This window comes from Gavialis gangeticus, unplaced genomic scaffold (genome assembly GCF_001723915.1).
Source record: "Gavialis gangeticus isolate Ggan-Ray unplaced genomic scaffold, GavGan_comp1, whole genome shotgun sequence".
Lineage (NCBI taxonomy): Eukaryota > Metazoa > Chordata > Crocodylia > Gavialidae > Gavialis > Gavialis gangeticus.
In genome coordinates this window covers 86,840,577-86,854,805 of record NW_017729031.1, presented here as the reverse complement: position 1 = coordinate 86,854,805, position 14,229 = coordinate 86,840,577, and the positions used below count along the sequence as shown (strand labels likewise).

General features: G+C 42.0%; 1 protein-coding gene across 1 annotated transcript in view; it reads right to left on the bottom strand.

Moving 5' to 3' along the window:
* COL6A3 (collagen type VI alpha 3 chain) overlaps positions 1 to 14,229 on the bottom strand; it is a 101,321-nt gene that overhangs the window by 28,666 nt on the left and 58,426 nt on the right. Inside the window, exons 27-39 of the mRNA XM_019523345.1 lie at positions 13,195 to 13,257; positions 12,296 to 12,346; positions 12,090 to 12,125; positions 11,922 to 11,984; positions 10,672 to 10,734; positions 8,520 to 8,552; positions 8,381 to 8,417; positions 8,274 to 8,285; positions 7,588 to 8,081; positions 6,149 to 6,248; positions 3,416 to 4,114; positions 1,399 to 1,501; positions 1 to 167 (exon numbers count right to left, since the gene is read on the bottom strand). Of these exons, the coding sequence (XP_019378890.1) occupies positions 1 to 167; positions 1,399 to 1,501; positions 3,416 to 4,114; positions 6,149 to 6,248; positions 7,588 to 8,081; positions 8,274 to 8,285; positions 8,381 to 8,417; positions 8,520 to 8,552; positions 10,672 to 10,734; positions 11,922 to 11,984; positions 12,090 to 12,125; positions 12,296 to 12,346; positions 13,195 to 13,257 (1,921 nt within the window). The remainder of the gene's footprint in view (positions 168 to 1,398; positions 1,502 to 3,415; positions 4,115 to 6,148; positions 6,249 to 7,587; positions 8,082 to 8,273; positions 8,286 to 8,380; positions 8,418 to 8,519; positions 8,553 to 10,671; positions 10,735 to 11,921; positions 11,985 to 12,089; positions 12,126 to 12,295; positions 12,347 to 13,194; positions 13,258 to 14,229) is intronic.

Below are 14,229 nucleotides of genomic sequence, written 5' to 3'. Positions count from 1 at the left end.
TTGCTGTAATGCTGGTCATGGTGCCCACTGTGGTGCCTGCAGTGGTGTGTGCAATGGTGCTGGCATTGGTAACTGCCATGGTGTTGCTGTCACTGGTTTTGGTCCTAGCACTGGTGCCAGTACTTGTACCTACACTTGTGTTTTTAGTAACATTGGTTGCAAAATACCTATTTAAACAAAAAAAACAGTTATTAACAGGCATATTTTTCTAGATAATATAACATATAGACGCATAGAGCAAAAGTATCTTTAGTGTTATATTACAGTTCTGAAGGTAGAAGATCTAAAGTCCATCGGGATCAATGGAATTCTTGCCATGGACTTGCATGAACTGTATACCATGGCCACAGACAAATTAGAATATGTTTCTTTTCCTTGTCATACTGGAAGAGACCACCCTTAAGGCTATGGTGGCAGGAATATTACAAATGGAGTGGGTTGTTGCTTAGATTGGTATACAGATATGAAAATATCACACATGCTTTTTGGAAAAGAGATTCATCTTTCTCACTTTCAGACACATCTGGTTGTCTGTCTCATGGTCTTAGTTCATATATTGCACCTATCACAATACAGATTGAGTCATCTTGGCATAGCCACTCTACGGTACAATGCTTATGCCAATTATGCTGATTATGTTAAAATGTAACAACTATCACCATACATATTGCCTAACAGCAGACTCATCTTTATGGTCATTTACAGTGATACAAGTGAAAGAACAGAAAGATGGACAACTAGAGGTGTGGATATGCTTCCATTTGGAGGCTCTTCAAAAGGGCAGCAGCTGTTAAGTTCTTATTGTTATGTGTGAACCACCTGACAATGATTCAAATGGAGTGATATTGCTATAATTTTAGCACCGCTCCATCCAGATGTTTGTATGTCCACACCCTAATAGACAAATGAACTAAAATGTAGGGAAGATAAGGACCCCATCTTGCTTGCTCCAAACTTGGAGTTATCATTGAAATCACTGGGATTTTCATGAACTGAGAACTTGAAGATTTGAGTCTACTGACCCCACTTAAAGGTTTCACTCCCAAATCATGACTAAAATTTATGATTATTGTTTCCAGAAGCAATTCGCACTTCGGAGCATCTCAATTTTTGGTGTTCTTCTTGGGACTAGTAATTTTTGGAAAACATAGCCTAAATAACGAAAATAGTTTTATATGCTGCAAAACATGACCAAACACACATGAGTCCAGAGTGGAAAAGTATCTAAAAACAGACGGTCTCTTCATAATGCACTAGGAAAACTGAAAAGAGGCTAACAAACTTGTATGAAACTTAGAGAACATTAGGGAAGTTCTTACATCAGGGTTTCAACAGAATTTTAAAAGCAATACAAAGACAGTGATTGGAAATGATTGGAACTCATTTGGTTGAACTTACATTGGTTTTTGGCCAAATTTAGTAGGGTTCTTAGCTGGCTGATCACCCTGGAACCAATCACATTGCTTCCTTACGTCTGGAGACAGGTAAAAAGCATTTTCACCTAGGGAGAAATACAACTCAACATTAAATATTGTTTAAAATGGTATTAAAAATGGTGAATGCTTCAAATGAGCAAAGCAATTACTTTGTGTTAATGCAGATCCCACTTTGGTCCTAAGCTGTGTGTAAAATGGAGGTCAGGCTCTACTCTTAATAGCTTTATGGCACGTCTGATCTCATTTGGTTTGGTTACTAAAATTTAAGTTGTTGCTTACAAATGTAAATGTATTACTGCAAGGTATAAAACTTTAGAGGTGATCATAAGTTTGCAATTCATTTCAGGACAACCTGCAATAATATACATAACATAATAGATAGTATCTAATCCTGTGATTCTCAGTTAGGGTACTGGGGTACTCTGGGCTGCCACCACATCTTTTGCAGGGTGCAAGGAAATAAGTGAGGTGTGAGGAGATAAACAGATAATCCAAGATCAGGCTTGTCTCTACCTGGATAATGCCCCACCCCTACTGCCCAGCCCCTGTGTAAGGAGGCAAGAGAACAGTATTTTTCAAGATATTGTCTCAGGGGAGATATTCAAAGTAAACCACATGGAACAAAGTTATCCTCCTTCTGCATAACAGAGAGCTGAAATAATGAGTATGACTTGTATTTCTGGCTAGCAGAATTCTTAGACCTGAACAATTAAGCTCTGAAAACTGTAAGCCCTTGTTTAGGCAAGATGGCAGGGTGTTGTGGTGGGGTTAAGAAGTACAAACTCCCTAAGGAGTCTTTAGCATGTGTAGGACAGCAAAGACAAGAAAAGCATTCAAATCAAATTCAAAATGAGGTAATAAGCAGGGCTAACCACACTCTTTCTTGCATCAGCAGGAATATCATGAGCAGGTCTAGGGAAGTGATAATTCCCCTCCACGCAGTATTGGTGAGGCCGCAGATGGAGTACTGCATCCAGTTTTGGGCGCCGTACTTCAAGAGGGATGTGGATAACCTTGAGAGGGTTCAGAGAAGGGCTACTCATATGGTTGAGGGCCTGCAGGTAAGACCCTATGAAGACAGACTGAGGGATCTGAATCTCTTCAGCCTCCACAAGAGAAGGCTGAGAGGCAATCTTGTGGCTGCCTACAAACTCATTAGGCGGGGCCAGCAGGAAATAAGGGACACTCTGTTTACCAGGGCACCCCTCAGGGTTACCAGAAATAATGGCCACAAACTGAAGGAGAACAGATTTAGATTGGACATAAGGAAGAACTTCTTTATGATAAGGGTTGCCAAAATATGGAATGGGCTTCCAAGGGAGGTGGTGCTTTCCCCTACCCTGGAGATGTTCAAGAGGAGATTAGACAGGCATCTGGCTGGGGTTACCTAACCCCAGTGTTCTTTCCTGCCTGGTGTGGACCCAATGATCTAACAGGTCCCTTCTGACTCTAGAAATCTATGAATCTATGAATCAAGTCCTTGAGTATCTCTCCAGTCTCTGTGATTCACTGCTTTACAATGACTTTGCAAGCATTTCATATGGATAAAGATTTTGCACTGCAGAAAGCAGCCAACACAGAACTCTTCCCTTAGGGAATTAATTTGCAAATGCAAAGTAAAAGGATGAACATTTTTATAATTCGTTCTATCTCTGAGCTTCAGGTCAGATTGAAATCTAGACTTCCCAGGAGCTCCAGAGTTTAGGGTTAGGGTTTCATTCATCCTCCATCACGATTCAGGCCAGTTAGATTACCTTATTTCAAAGCCAAATTTTCATACAATTCCTGGATCTTCAGATTTGAGCTTTGGGCTTTTAGCCTTTCTCTAGTTAAAATGTCAGATTAGTAAAGAAAAAAGGTACCCCAGCAACTGCTATTTTCCTTTACTTTCTTGCTTTCCCCATCCCCATGTTATACTATAATATTAAAGATTCATATTGACACTTTCCCATGCTTGTGCCGCATGATGTTATACTTACTGCTTATAAAAGATGGTAACAGTCTCCCAAAACGCAGTAAAGAATCTTCCTGCAACTCAGATGGCTTATCAACTAATTTGAAGAACACATCATTTGGCTCACTAGCCAAGCTGTAGATGTTCTTGACATTCACCCTCTTCCCAATCCCCATCACAACAAAGGCATATCCTTTGCATTTAGCATGTACAACAACTCTTTGAAGATAATCAAGTTCTTCTTTTTTAACTTTTCCAGTCATCATCAAAACTATGACTTTCAGATCCCTTTGGTTAGGTGCACTTTCAAAAACTTGTGCTATTGTGTATTCAATTGCACTTCCAAGAGCCCTTGTGCCATGTAGCTGAGTCATTTGATTCTGAATAAAATTAGTGATCTTATCTTTGGATCCATAATCTGTTAGTGACAATGCTACTTTTACTGGTGATGAGCTTGTGTTTGTTTCATACTCATAGGGAGCATGTTGGAGAACTGCTACTCTTGCATGGTGCTGTGATGCCTTTGGATCAGAGCTGATTACCATGTGTCTTACTATGTAGGAAATATACTTTTTAATCTCACTAAACTGGAGAGGAGTTGTGCTTTCAGAGCTATCTATGATGAATGCCATGTCAGTGTCTACATCTGTAGAGGCTGCTCTTTTGTCTCTGGCACTAGTCCTTCGAACAACAGGTTCACAGTCAGCATCAGGATCACATGTATCTGGGAAAAAAAACACATGGTGTTTAATATGTAAATCCTTAAGAATATAATTCCTTGACATAAGTATAACCCATTGTCTGATGAGACTAAACAAATACAAAGATGGTTTCCTATAGGATATTTTGGTAATTTACCTGGAGAATTATATAGTTTTGCTATGTGAACAAACAGGTCAAAGGTCTACCAAGTCTTAGTAGCCCAACAGACTACAATGGTTAAGGCACACACCAGTTTCTGTAACCAGCAGCTCAGATGGAATGGACAGCATCACATCTAGTCACATTTAATTTCTCAGTCTATGTCACTGGTGATGACCTTCAGTAAGAGTTTGGAGAGAGGTTAGAAGTCATGATGCTGGAGCTAACGTAAGTTACTTTAACCACTTTACTACCTGCCCCCTGTTTTGCTCTAAAGGCAAATCAAGTAATAATCTGGCCTTTGTTTCCATACCATTGGCATTCATATCACTAGGTGCAAGTGAATTGATTTTAAAAGAAAAAGCTTGATTAGATCACATAGCTACAGAGTAATATGATCAAATTACATTTCTCTGTATCCTTTGTACCTGTGCTATGTTTATATATTGCATAGATTAAATATTTTTACATTGCAATCTTGACTCTCATCACATAAAATGCTCCCAAGCTTTGAGCACAAATCAGTGATACAATACAGACAATATTTCATCTTGAGATATCTTAAGATATTTGAACACATTTCTGTAGTATCTGAGAATCTCTTGCTATGGAATCCACTGTGATCCTTCAGGCTTCTGCCCAGCTGCAAAATTTGGTAATAGGACTAGGCAGTAGAGGACTGACTCTCAGGGAAAAGAAGTGAGCCATTTTGAGAGTGCTCAGAAAAATGTTCATGCTGCAGAGCTACTGTTCTAAAATGCAATGTTAATAAGCTATTTTATGCTGAATTTCTCTCAAACCTAAGAGTTCAGCAAAGAGATATGCATGTTAAAGTAACCCATCTTAAACTGTGTAAGAGCTATATCATGCTGGCACATTCCCATTGAATGACATGGCTATTGTCAATCTGACTAGCACCACAGGTGATTGGTGGGGGGGGCACAGGCGTCTGTGAGTGTTCAACATGTCCCCACTGCCAACTCCACCAGTGGTGTCTGTGGGAGCTTGCCAGCTCCACCCCTGCCGCTGATGCCACCAGCAGCATCTGTGGATGCTAGCCAGCTATGTCCCCCCCACCGACGCTGCTGGCAGCTTCTGTGGGTGCCCCCCAGACTCAGGAGGCACCAGCCACCCATGACTAGCACCATGACTGAAAGTGACCATGGGGTAATAATAGACCATAGCACGAACATGAGCCATCAGTGGGATGCTATAGCCAGCAGGGCAAACAATATTCTGGCATGCATCAACTGATGCATCTCATGTAAAACCAAGGAAATGATTCTTCCACTTTACTCGGCATTGGTGAGACCGCAACTGGAGTACTGCATCCAGTTCTGGATGCTGCACTTCAACAAGGAGGTGGAAAAGCTTGAGAGAGTCCAGAGAAGAGCCACCCATATGATCAGAGACTTGCAAGGTAAGCCATATGAGGAAAGGCTGAGGGACTTGGGCCTCTTCAGCCTAAAAAAAGAGAAAGCTGAGAGGGGACTTGGTAGCAGCTTACCACTACATCAAGGGAATACATCAAGGGCTCAGAGAACAACTGTTCACCAGGGCACCCTTGGGAAAAACCAGGAGTAATGGCCACAAACTCCTGGAAGACTGCTTCAGGCTCTAGGAAAAACTTCTTCATGGTCAGGGTGTCCAGACTGTGGAATAAACTCCCTCCTGAGGTGGTGCAATCACCTACCTTGGAAACCTTCAAGAGGAGACTGGACAGTCACCACTTGGGTCACCAGACCCCAGTTGTCTTTCCTCCCTAATGTAGGGGGGCTGCACCCAATGAGCTTGCAAGGTCCCTTCCAGCCCCTTACAATCTATGACACAGGCCTACAAAAAAAGAATCTGACACTAACTGATCAGAATCACAGAGAAGAGATATCAAATGCCTTACCCAAACAAATATGACATCTCAGTAATCTCTGAATAGTTCGATTCAACTGATCTCCACCAGTCGGAAGGACAGTAGCATGTCCCACTACAGTGTTATTGATCTGGTTTAGACAAAAGCCAAAAAAAACAAAAAAGGCATGGGGCTCATTATACAGTATTTTCCAGATGTAAACTTTAAGGCTCTAAGGGGAGGTGGGAGCTTGTGATTAAGGCACAGAATCAAGGATGTGGATCTATTGTTGAGTTTATCTTAAACTCTTTCCCAGTCATGTTGTTTGGTGCCAGCTCCAAACAAGGATTTAGCTTATTAAACTTGAATTTAGGCAGAAATTCCAGAGTTCATCCCCTACTCCAGGGATGTGTTATGTTTTAATGCATATTTAATGTAAAATACACAAACAGCACTGGGAGCAGACACTGGAATCACAAAATACCCCTGCTATCACCTGGCTGTTGCGATCACTACACTATGCAATCTTGTTCACTCTTGCTCCCTCCTCTTCTTCAGTCCAATGACTCTTGCATTCTTTTTTCTGCACGTTGGTTTGCCTTCCAAATTGGTCTGCTCCCCCATACACACCCTAGAACAGGCTAGGGAATGCCCCTGGGTGGTGAGAAATGTGGGTTCAAATCCCCTCAGCTCAAGCAGGAAATTAAACCCAGGGCTCCTACTTCCCGGGTGAGTGTCTAACCACTGAGTTTTGGACATGTTCTAACCACTGACTCATCTGGCTGTGGTCTTAAAGAAAAAGTAAACATTTGTTCAGGCTCCAAAAGAATAGGAATAGACACCTTCCTTGGAGAGGCTTCCTGGCTGTGAATTCTAAATGGAAAGAGACACCTTCTAGTACAACTGAAAAAGGACTGAAGTCCTGTGAATTTAAAATACACCCTTATCTTCAGTATTTCCCTGCTGGCTAGCACTATGCTATTCCTCACTCACTATGCTGGTTTTGTTGGATCCACACTCTGCTATGCCTAACTTTTCCCAGGCATTGTATATGTCCCCTAGGTGCCTAATTTACAGCTGTGGATTCCATTGTGAGAGCCTGGTGTCTACAAGTTAGGTGTTTCAAGGCTCAGCATTATGGCACCAAGGCCATTTCATAAAGCATGGCCTTGCACTCCTACACTTCCCCTTTACTTGTAAACTCTTTGGGGCAAGGATCATCTTGTACAGTGCCCCACCAAGTGGATTCTTGGTCTATGGTCTATAATACAGCTAAATAATATCTTTTCACAGAATGCACTGTGTTGTGAAATAATCTGGTACTGTTCAAATCTGTTCCTTGCTTATATAGTCTTTTTTCCAAACTACATATATGTAAAATGTGATCCAGGGCCTCTTGAAATCAACAGAAACATGCCTTTGGACTCTACTGGGAGCTATATTGTGGCCATAAAAGAAAAAGCCATAAATAAGGTATTAGTGATCCAAACCTTCAGGGCGTTTATGAGAACTGAATCGTCTCTGTTAGTAAGGAATACAGGCCAAACTCCAGCATCATACAGTTTCAGCACAGCATCAGTAAGTTGTGAAGATGACCTTGTTGGTCCATTGCTGAAGAAAACAGCCACCTTCTTCATAAGAAAACCACTGCGTGAACGCTTGAAAGTATTCCTGGCTACAAAAGCCATGGCTGTTTCCAGGCTACGTTGCTTTGTTGTCTGAATTGGTTGCAGGTTCTCAAGCTGTTGTATAAGGCTTGATTTCTTTCTGGAGTCAGCAAAACGAATCTCTGTGGTAACCTCATTGTTGTAGGTAACAAGAGCTACCCGGGCACCTCGTGGGCAGTTGCTCTCAGCAATAGTCAGATTGTTAACCACCCTTAGCACCGCTTGCTTCATTCTGTTGAAAACATCCCTATTGACGCCTTGAGAGGTATCTATAGCAAATGCCAGTTCTGTTGGGTAAACAGGGCATTCCTTGGGACCTGAGGGAAATTCACGTTTAAAAATGGTTAATAATAGTTCTTACTGGTAAATGGCAAAGGAAGGCCTGATCCTTAGATGGCATAAATAAAATCATTTCCATTCAGGTCAATGGACTGATTCATACCATTTGAGCATCTGGCCATTAATATAGAAAATCTGGACAAAAAAATAATAAATTAGAAATGACTTACCATAGCAGCAAGCTGCAAATAATAAAAAAAAAGCTGGTCAGTTACTTCAGTTTATACAACATGATCAACTGAGCTACAGAAATACAACATAGCATGGGTATACTCACGACATTTGTCTTTGATGTTCCGAACAAGTGCACATTCCTTTAGAAAAGAGGTAAATGAAAAAGAGAAAGCTATTGCATGCTGTAATGCAGAACAATATTTCACAACAATATGGAAACAGAAAAGTAATATTCAACTTACATCTCTGGCTTCTCCTCTATCACCCCTAAGCCCCTGTTAAAATTTTAAAAAACAGAAAAAAATTAATTAAAAGATGGAAGTCACCTAGACTTATTGCTTACTCATGAACTGTCCAGGTATAAATAGAAAACTCTGCACATTTTAATTTGCTTTGCCAGGAATTGCCTTTCTAAACTTGACACACACTCCTTACCATGTAATTTATAATTGCACAGCATTCTTGTTGCAATTAAGTTAAATTTCATGTGGTTAAATTTCATCCCTGTGCAAAAGGTGAACATCAGCTGGGTTCTTAAAAGCAGGGGATTCGTGATGCTCCTGAACTTCGGGTTGATCCTGGATGTATGGCTGAATGTCACTGTGCAAGTGTTTGGGATTCATTATGTTTTCCCAAAAAAGAGTATGCAGCTTGGTGCTGAGACAATAAGAAGCCTTCCCTCCCATACTGCAGTTTCTAGGCTTGTGTTTTCACACTGCTCCTGGAAGCTCTTTGCTAGGATGACTGCCAGAAAACAGACTGAGGGCAATGCATTTCAGTGGGCGCTTCTACACCTTTAATGCATGGTGGTTGCTGCACGTAAAATTTAGTACTTGTATAATCAAGTACTAAATTAGTATGCAGTAACTAAAATTACTGCACAGTAGTGCCAGTGCATGCCCTTTTAGTGACACTACTGCACACTAGCCTAATAATACTGTGCAGTAGCGTATTAGCACTGTTTGTGTGGTGCCAGGATATTGCACAGTATTATTAGGCTACCGCACAGTTAACATCTCATGTAAATGCACCCACTGAAGGCAGAAGGGTGGCTAGTGGGTCCACCTGCTCAGAAGAAATTGCATGCAACTCATGTACACTTTTGATCAGGCAGCTTGCACACTAACTGTTGGTGAGCTCTGCAAGACCATCTTGTAGAACAGTTGTTCTTTCACATGCTGCACTAGCTGGCATGGGACTTACCCCGTGCCAGATACCCTTTTCTGCCCAAAGCTGCCACAAAAGGAAAACTGGCTTGTCAGCTAAGGGAAAAGGAAGTGACACAACATACTATGCACTTGACATAACTACCCTGTAGCTATCAAACAAAGACCCCAGGATCCATGCCAGCAGCTCAAGAGATCCCAGCAGAGTAGCCATACTGGTAACTTCCTGCTACTTTAAAAAACAAGTAGCCACACAGTCTTTGTCACCTGCCCAGGGTTCCTGCAGCTGCAGGCTTGGCAACCTGTCCCCAAAAGCTCTGAGGACTAGGTTTCTGTGTGCTTACACTGTTATGAAAAGGGCTTGGGTTTAGCTATTTTATTTGGCAGGTTTCCATCTGATCAAATGCAGCAAAGGAAAAATCCTACAAGGAACAACAAAAGCCCAGATGTCAGAAAAATAAGAGCTGAGAAATTCTGTATTGTCCCTTGATGACTAGTCCCACATTTGAAGAGAAAAAGGACCTAGGTCTTGTGACAGAGGCAAAAGGTTCTACATCCAGAATAAAGACAAAGACTACATTTCCCACTCTCTCTCCAAGCCCACTCACAGCTAGATATGCACATGCAAAGACCATTTATTTAATGTTATTTAAGTTTCCACACTGGTTTAACAGATATTTAGGCCAGAAGGGACAATTATGTTAAACTAGTAATTTACAGGACAAAATCCAAACAATCTCAACCCATAGCTCTTATATTAAGCTGATAGTATATGGAAGGGTAAGAGTTCACCACAATATCCAAGATAGCTTATATGTGGTACTAAGCACAAAAGATTCAACAAGTTCCTAGATAAGACTTTTCATTGCCACATTTCCATTGATAGCCTTTACTGTACTCAAGAGTGCTCAGACGTCTGCCTTCTCCCTTGCATCACTCATTGAACCTTGAGCAATGTGAAATTTCCAGTGATAACAGCAAGTTAAGTACTTAAAGTAAGAATCACGACATCAGGATCCATGTTTCCTAAAGGAAACCTGCAAGTGGTACAAGATAAGTGAGGAGGAAATTGTTCAGTTTTAAGATGACGTGAGGTAAACTGGGGTTTATGTTAATTATTGGCATACAGCCTAAACATAAAGTGAAACAGCAAAGGAAATTTGGAGGCTCTCAGGGGGCAGTGGTGAAGCCTGTCTGTAGATTAGCTATTCATAACATGAGCACTTACAGGTGATCCTGCATATCCATAGTCTCCTGGCTGACCTGGATCCCCGGGTTCTCCTGCATTTCCCTAGGAAAGAGTAAAGTAAATATCTCTGATTCATATTCCATATAACTAGGGGTCTACCTAAATCATTGGGGGACTTACCAATTTTCATGGGTTGCTTGTGGCATAAAGATCTAATTTCGCAGTCTTTTGCGGTGGCCCCGCCCCTTGGTGATGATTGGAAAGGCCCTACCCCTTGATACCAATTGGCAAAGAAGCCCCAGGGGAGGAAGGATGAGGGGGCAGCCACCACTTGACTGCTGGCTGCCCTTCATGTAGCCTCACCCCTTAATTCTGATTGGCAGAAAAGCCCCAGTGGGGAAGAGAAGGGAGGAGGAGACAGCCGGCATCTTGTCTGCTGCTCATCACACCACCACACCAGCCAGCACCTTCCCCCCCAAGCAGTGAAGACTGCTGACTCTCAGTGTGGAGCCAGCATTTTATTTTTATTAAGGTTTTTTTTGTTGTTGATTTCACAGATCTTGCACACAATTCCAGACTTCACCAAAGCTGCAAAATCCGTGAAACTGTGAATTAAGTAGGTCCCTACATATGAGCACACACCAGCCTTGATGATTGCCTTAAATGCTCTTAAAAGAAAATAGAGCCCAGAAGGTAGATAGGCGTTAACGAGTTAAGAGCATTATAGTCTACAGCACCGTAAGGAAACAGCAAAGCAGGTTTATGAACAATGCACTGAAAAGCAGATTAGGGTTTTTTAAAGAGTAAAGGCATCTCTATATAAAGGCTGCTTCAAGAAAAATATTTTGTCCAGCTGACTATTTATGCTAATAAACCATATAAGTGTGTCTATGTTTTAGGAGCAAATTCATACCCAAGTGGAAAGGTTGAAAGGCAGTGGCATGCAGGAAAAATCCTCCTCCACCTTCCTGGTCTGCAGAACTGCTGTGGCATCAACATGCAGAGGTTACATCAGGCAGTAGTTTATCTGTGGCATGCAAAACCATTCGCTGTGAGCAGAATGAACTCTGTGAGTACTGCTGGAAGCTCTAGTGTAACTCAAAGCAAAATGTGGCCCAGCACATTTTTCTCCTGAAACTACACCATGACAGTACTGAGAATCCACAGGAGAATGGAAATGAGCTATCAGTGCTGTACGACAAACCTTCCAGATTCCTGGAACCAAGCAGCTTTCACTCCATTATTACCTAGGGAATTATGTGAAACATTATATTGTGATAAAAGCTTACTCTGCGGCCTCTGTTTCCCTTGAGACCAAGACCTCCAGGACCACCACGGTCTCCAGATGCTCCCTATTTAAGAAACAGCATAAACAGTAGTTAAAGTTCCAGGCTCCATGGTGCACAAACTGCTACACTCTAAGAAATGAGCTGTAAATTACATTAGCTGTATGATACCTTTGGTCCTGGGGATCCTGGGAAACCTCTTTCTCCCTGAAATACAGAAGAGTTCATTAAAATTAACTTCAGTGAGATCTCTAAAAGTGCTGATCCACACAGATCCAACTATAGAGTGTAGAACCCTGTTAGCTCCAATATTTACGGGTAATTTTTAAGCTCCATGAAGCTGTACTATTAGACAAACACAGGGAGGTTTGATATACCTTTTTGCCTTTAGGTCCTGGATCACCAGTTGCACTTTGTCCATCTTCTCCCTAAAATTAGCAAAAACAACAGCAACAAAATTACTATGTATTACACATGTGCAGAGAACAAGACTGGACATTGCTTGCATGATCCTGCAGACTCTTAAGCATATGCTTAACCTAACACATATACAAGCACTTGCAAAATTAGGACTTGTGTTTGTTCTTCCTTATTCCTCCTCCTCAGCTTCTGTCCCTCATGGAGTAAGGAGAATCAGGCCCTGTGACATGATACCTACAGTTGACTTTTAGAGATGGTTGTATGCATTAAGTTTAGGATACTAGGAACTTGGGGTATCCATCCAGGCTTTGTGCAATGGGTCAGGAAAAACAGACACCACTTATGGGGTGGTGCTGCAACTGGGTAAGTTGGAGCTATATAGAGAGCTTGTAGTCCATTCATAGTATCGAATGAAGGAGATTGTTGCCTACAGAAGCTTATACAACAAGTTAGTCTCTCTATGGTGCCACCATAGAGATAGAGATAGCAATACTTCCTGTACTGTTCAATATATCCACAAACAGAGAGAGTAGTTAGTGTCTAAGGTACAATATATCCATTCCACTCCTGCTCACTGTGAAGTATTCTAGGATATTAATAGTTTACAAGAGACAAAAGAATCAACTAACAGTATCCGTACAGCAGTGTAAAACCTCCTCCTGAAAGTGACTGCCATCTTTAAAAAAATTAACACACGAGAGTAAAACACTGAGGCATTATTTTTCTTTGTATCTTTTACAATGAGCTATAGAGAGGGGATAGCAGGAAGCAAAATCCTTTGCTTCAGGCAATTTTGCCAATCACATAAGAAGAGGCATGGACCACAACCCTTAGAAGTGTTCAAGTACATGCTTACTGTTTCTCCTCGTTGGCCGGGAAATCCATTTGGTCCTGGGGGTCCGGAATCACCAGGTTCACCCTGAAAAAGGTAGTAACCTTTTAGCATACAACAAAATGTAAAATTTGACTTATTTCTCTCAGTCTCCCCAGTTATACCTTGGTTCTATTCTACAGATTGTCCTGCAATAGTCCCTACCAGGAAGAAATGCATGGCCATGTTCATATGACCAAAAGCGTATGGATCAAACTCTGCTTGTTCTTTTGCCTGACCAGCCATTTCACAGAAGTTGATAGTGTGATTTAGGAGTCCTGTCAAAATCTGCCCACGCTAAGGCACCCTGTGTCCCAGCCACTCCCTGGCTGTTTAGGGCACAGTGTGCCCTAAGATGGGGGAGCAAGCAGGCAGGCTGCTCCCCCATCTCCATATGCCTCAGCACAGGGGTTTCACTGTGGAGCCCCCAATCTGAGGCACATGGAGCCCCTAAGTGGAGGGGAGCTCCCAGCCACAGAGCATCTGGCTGCAGCACAGTGTGCCCTGAGACAGGGGAGCAGACAGCCCTGAAGCACATGGAGACAGCAGAGCAGCCAGTCCAAGGCACCCTGCAGCACCACAAACCATGAATGCCTGTGTGTCTGGACCCAGCCATTAAGGCTAAATATCTTCTCTGACTGCCCCTACCTACACAACTGTGACTTTTTACTAGAGGGTGGTAAACAGGGGCTTCAGTAAGACTTACAGCTGTGAGTTGCCACTACAGGGCTCATGAGACAGAGTAGACTTCTATCCCTGCTCTAGACAGAGGGCATATGAGAGATGTGTTGGGGAGGGCAGGGGACCTGGGATGAGGGATGGGGGTGGATAATGAAACAGGAGGAAGGGTGGTGAAATGAAGGAAGTCAGCCACTGAAGGATAAAATCAGAAGTAAAAAAAGAAGGAAAAAAAGAATTTAAAAAGAAATAGAGCATGTAAATTAAAGGCCTCATGTTTAAATAAACTGGGATTTGGGATTGGGGGTAGGGGATCCTAGTTGTTCTTCTGAGGTGGCTAAG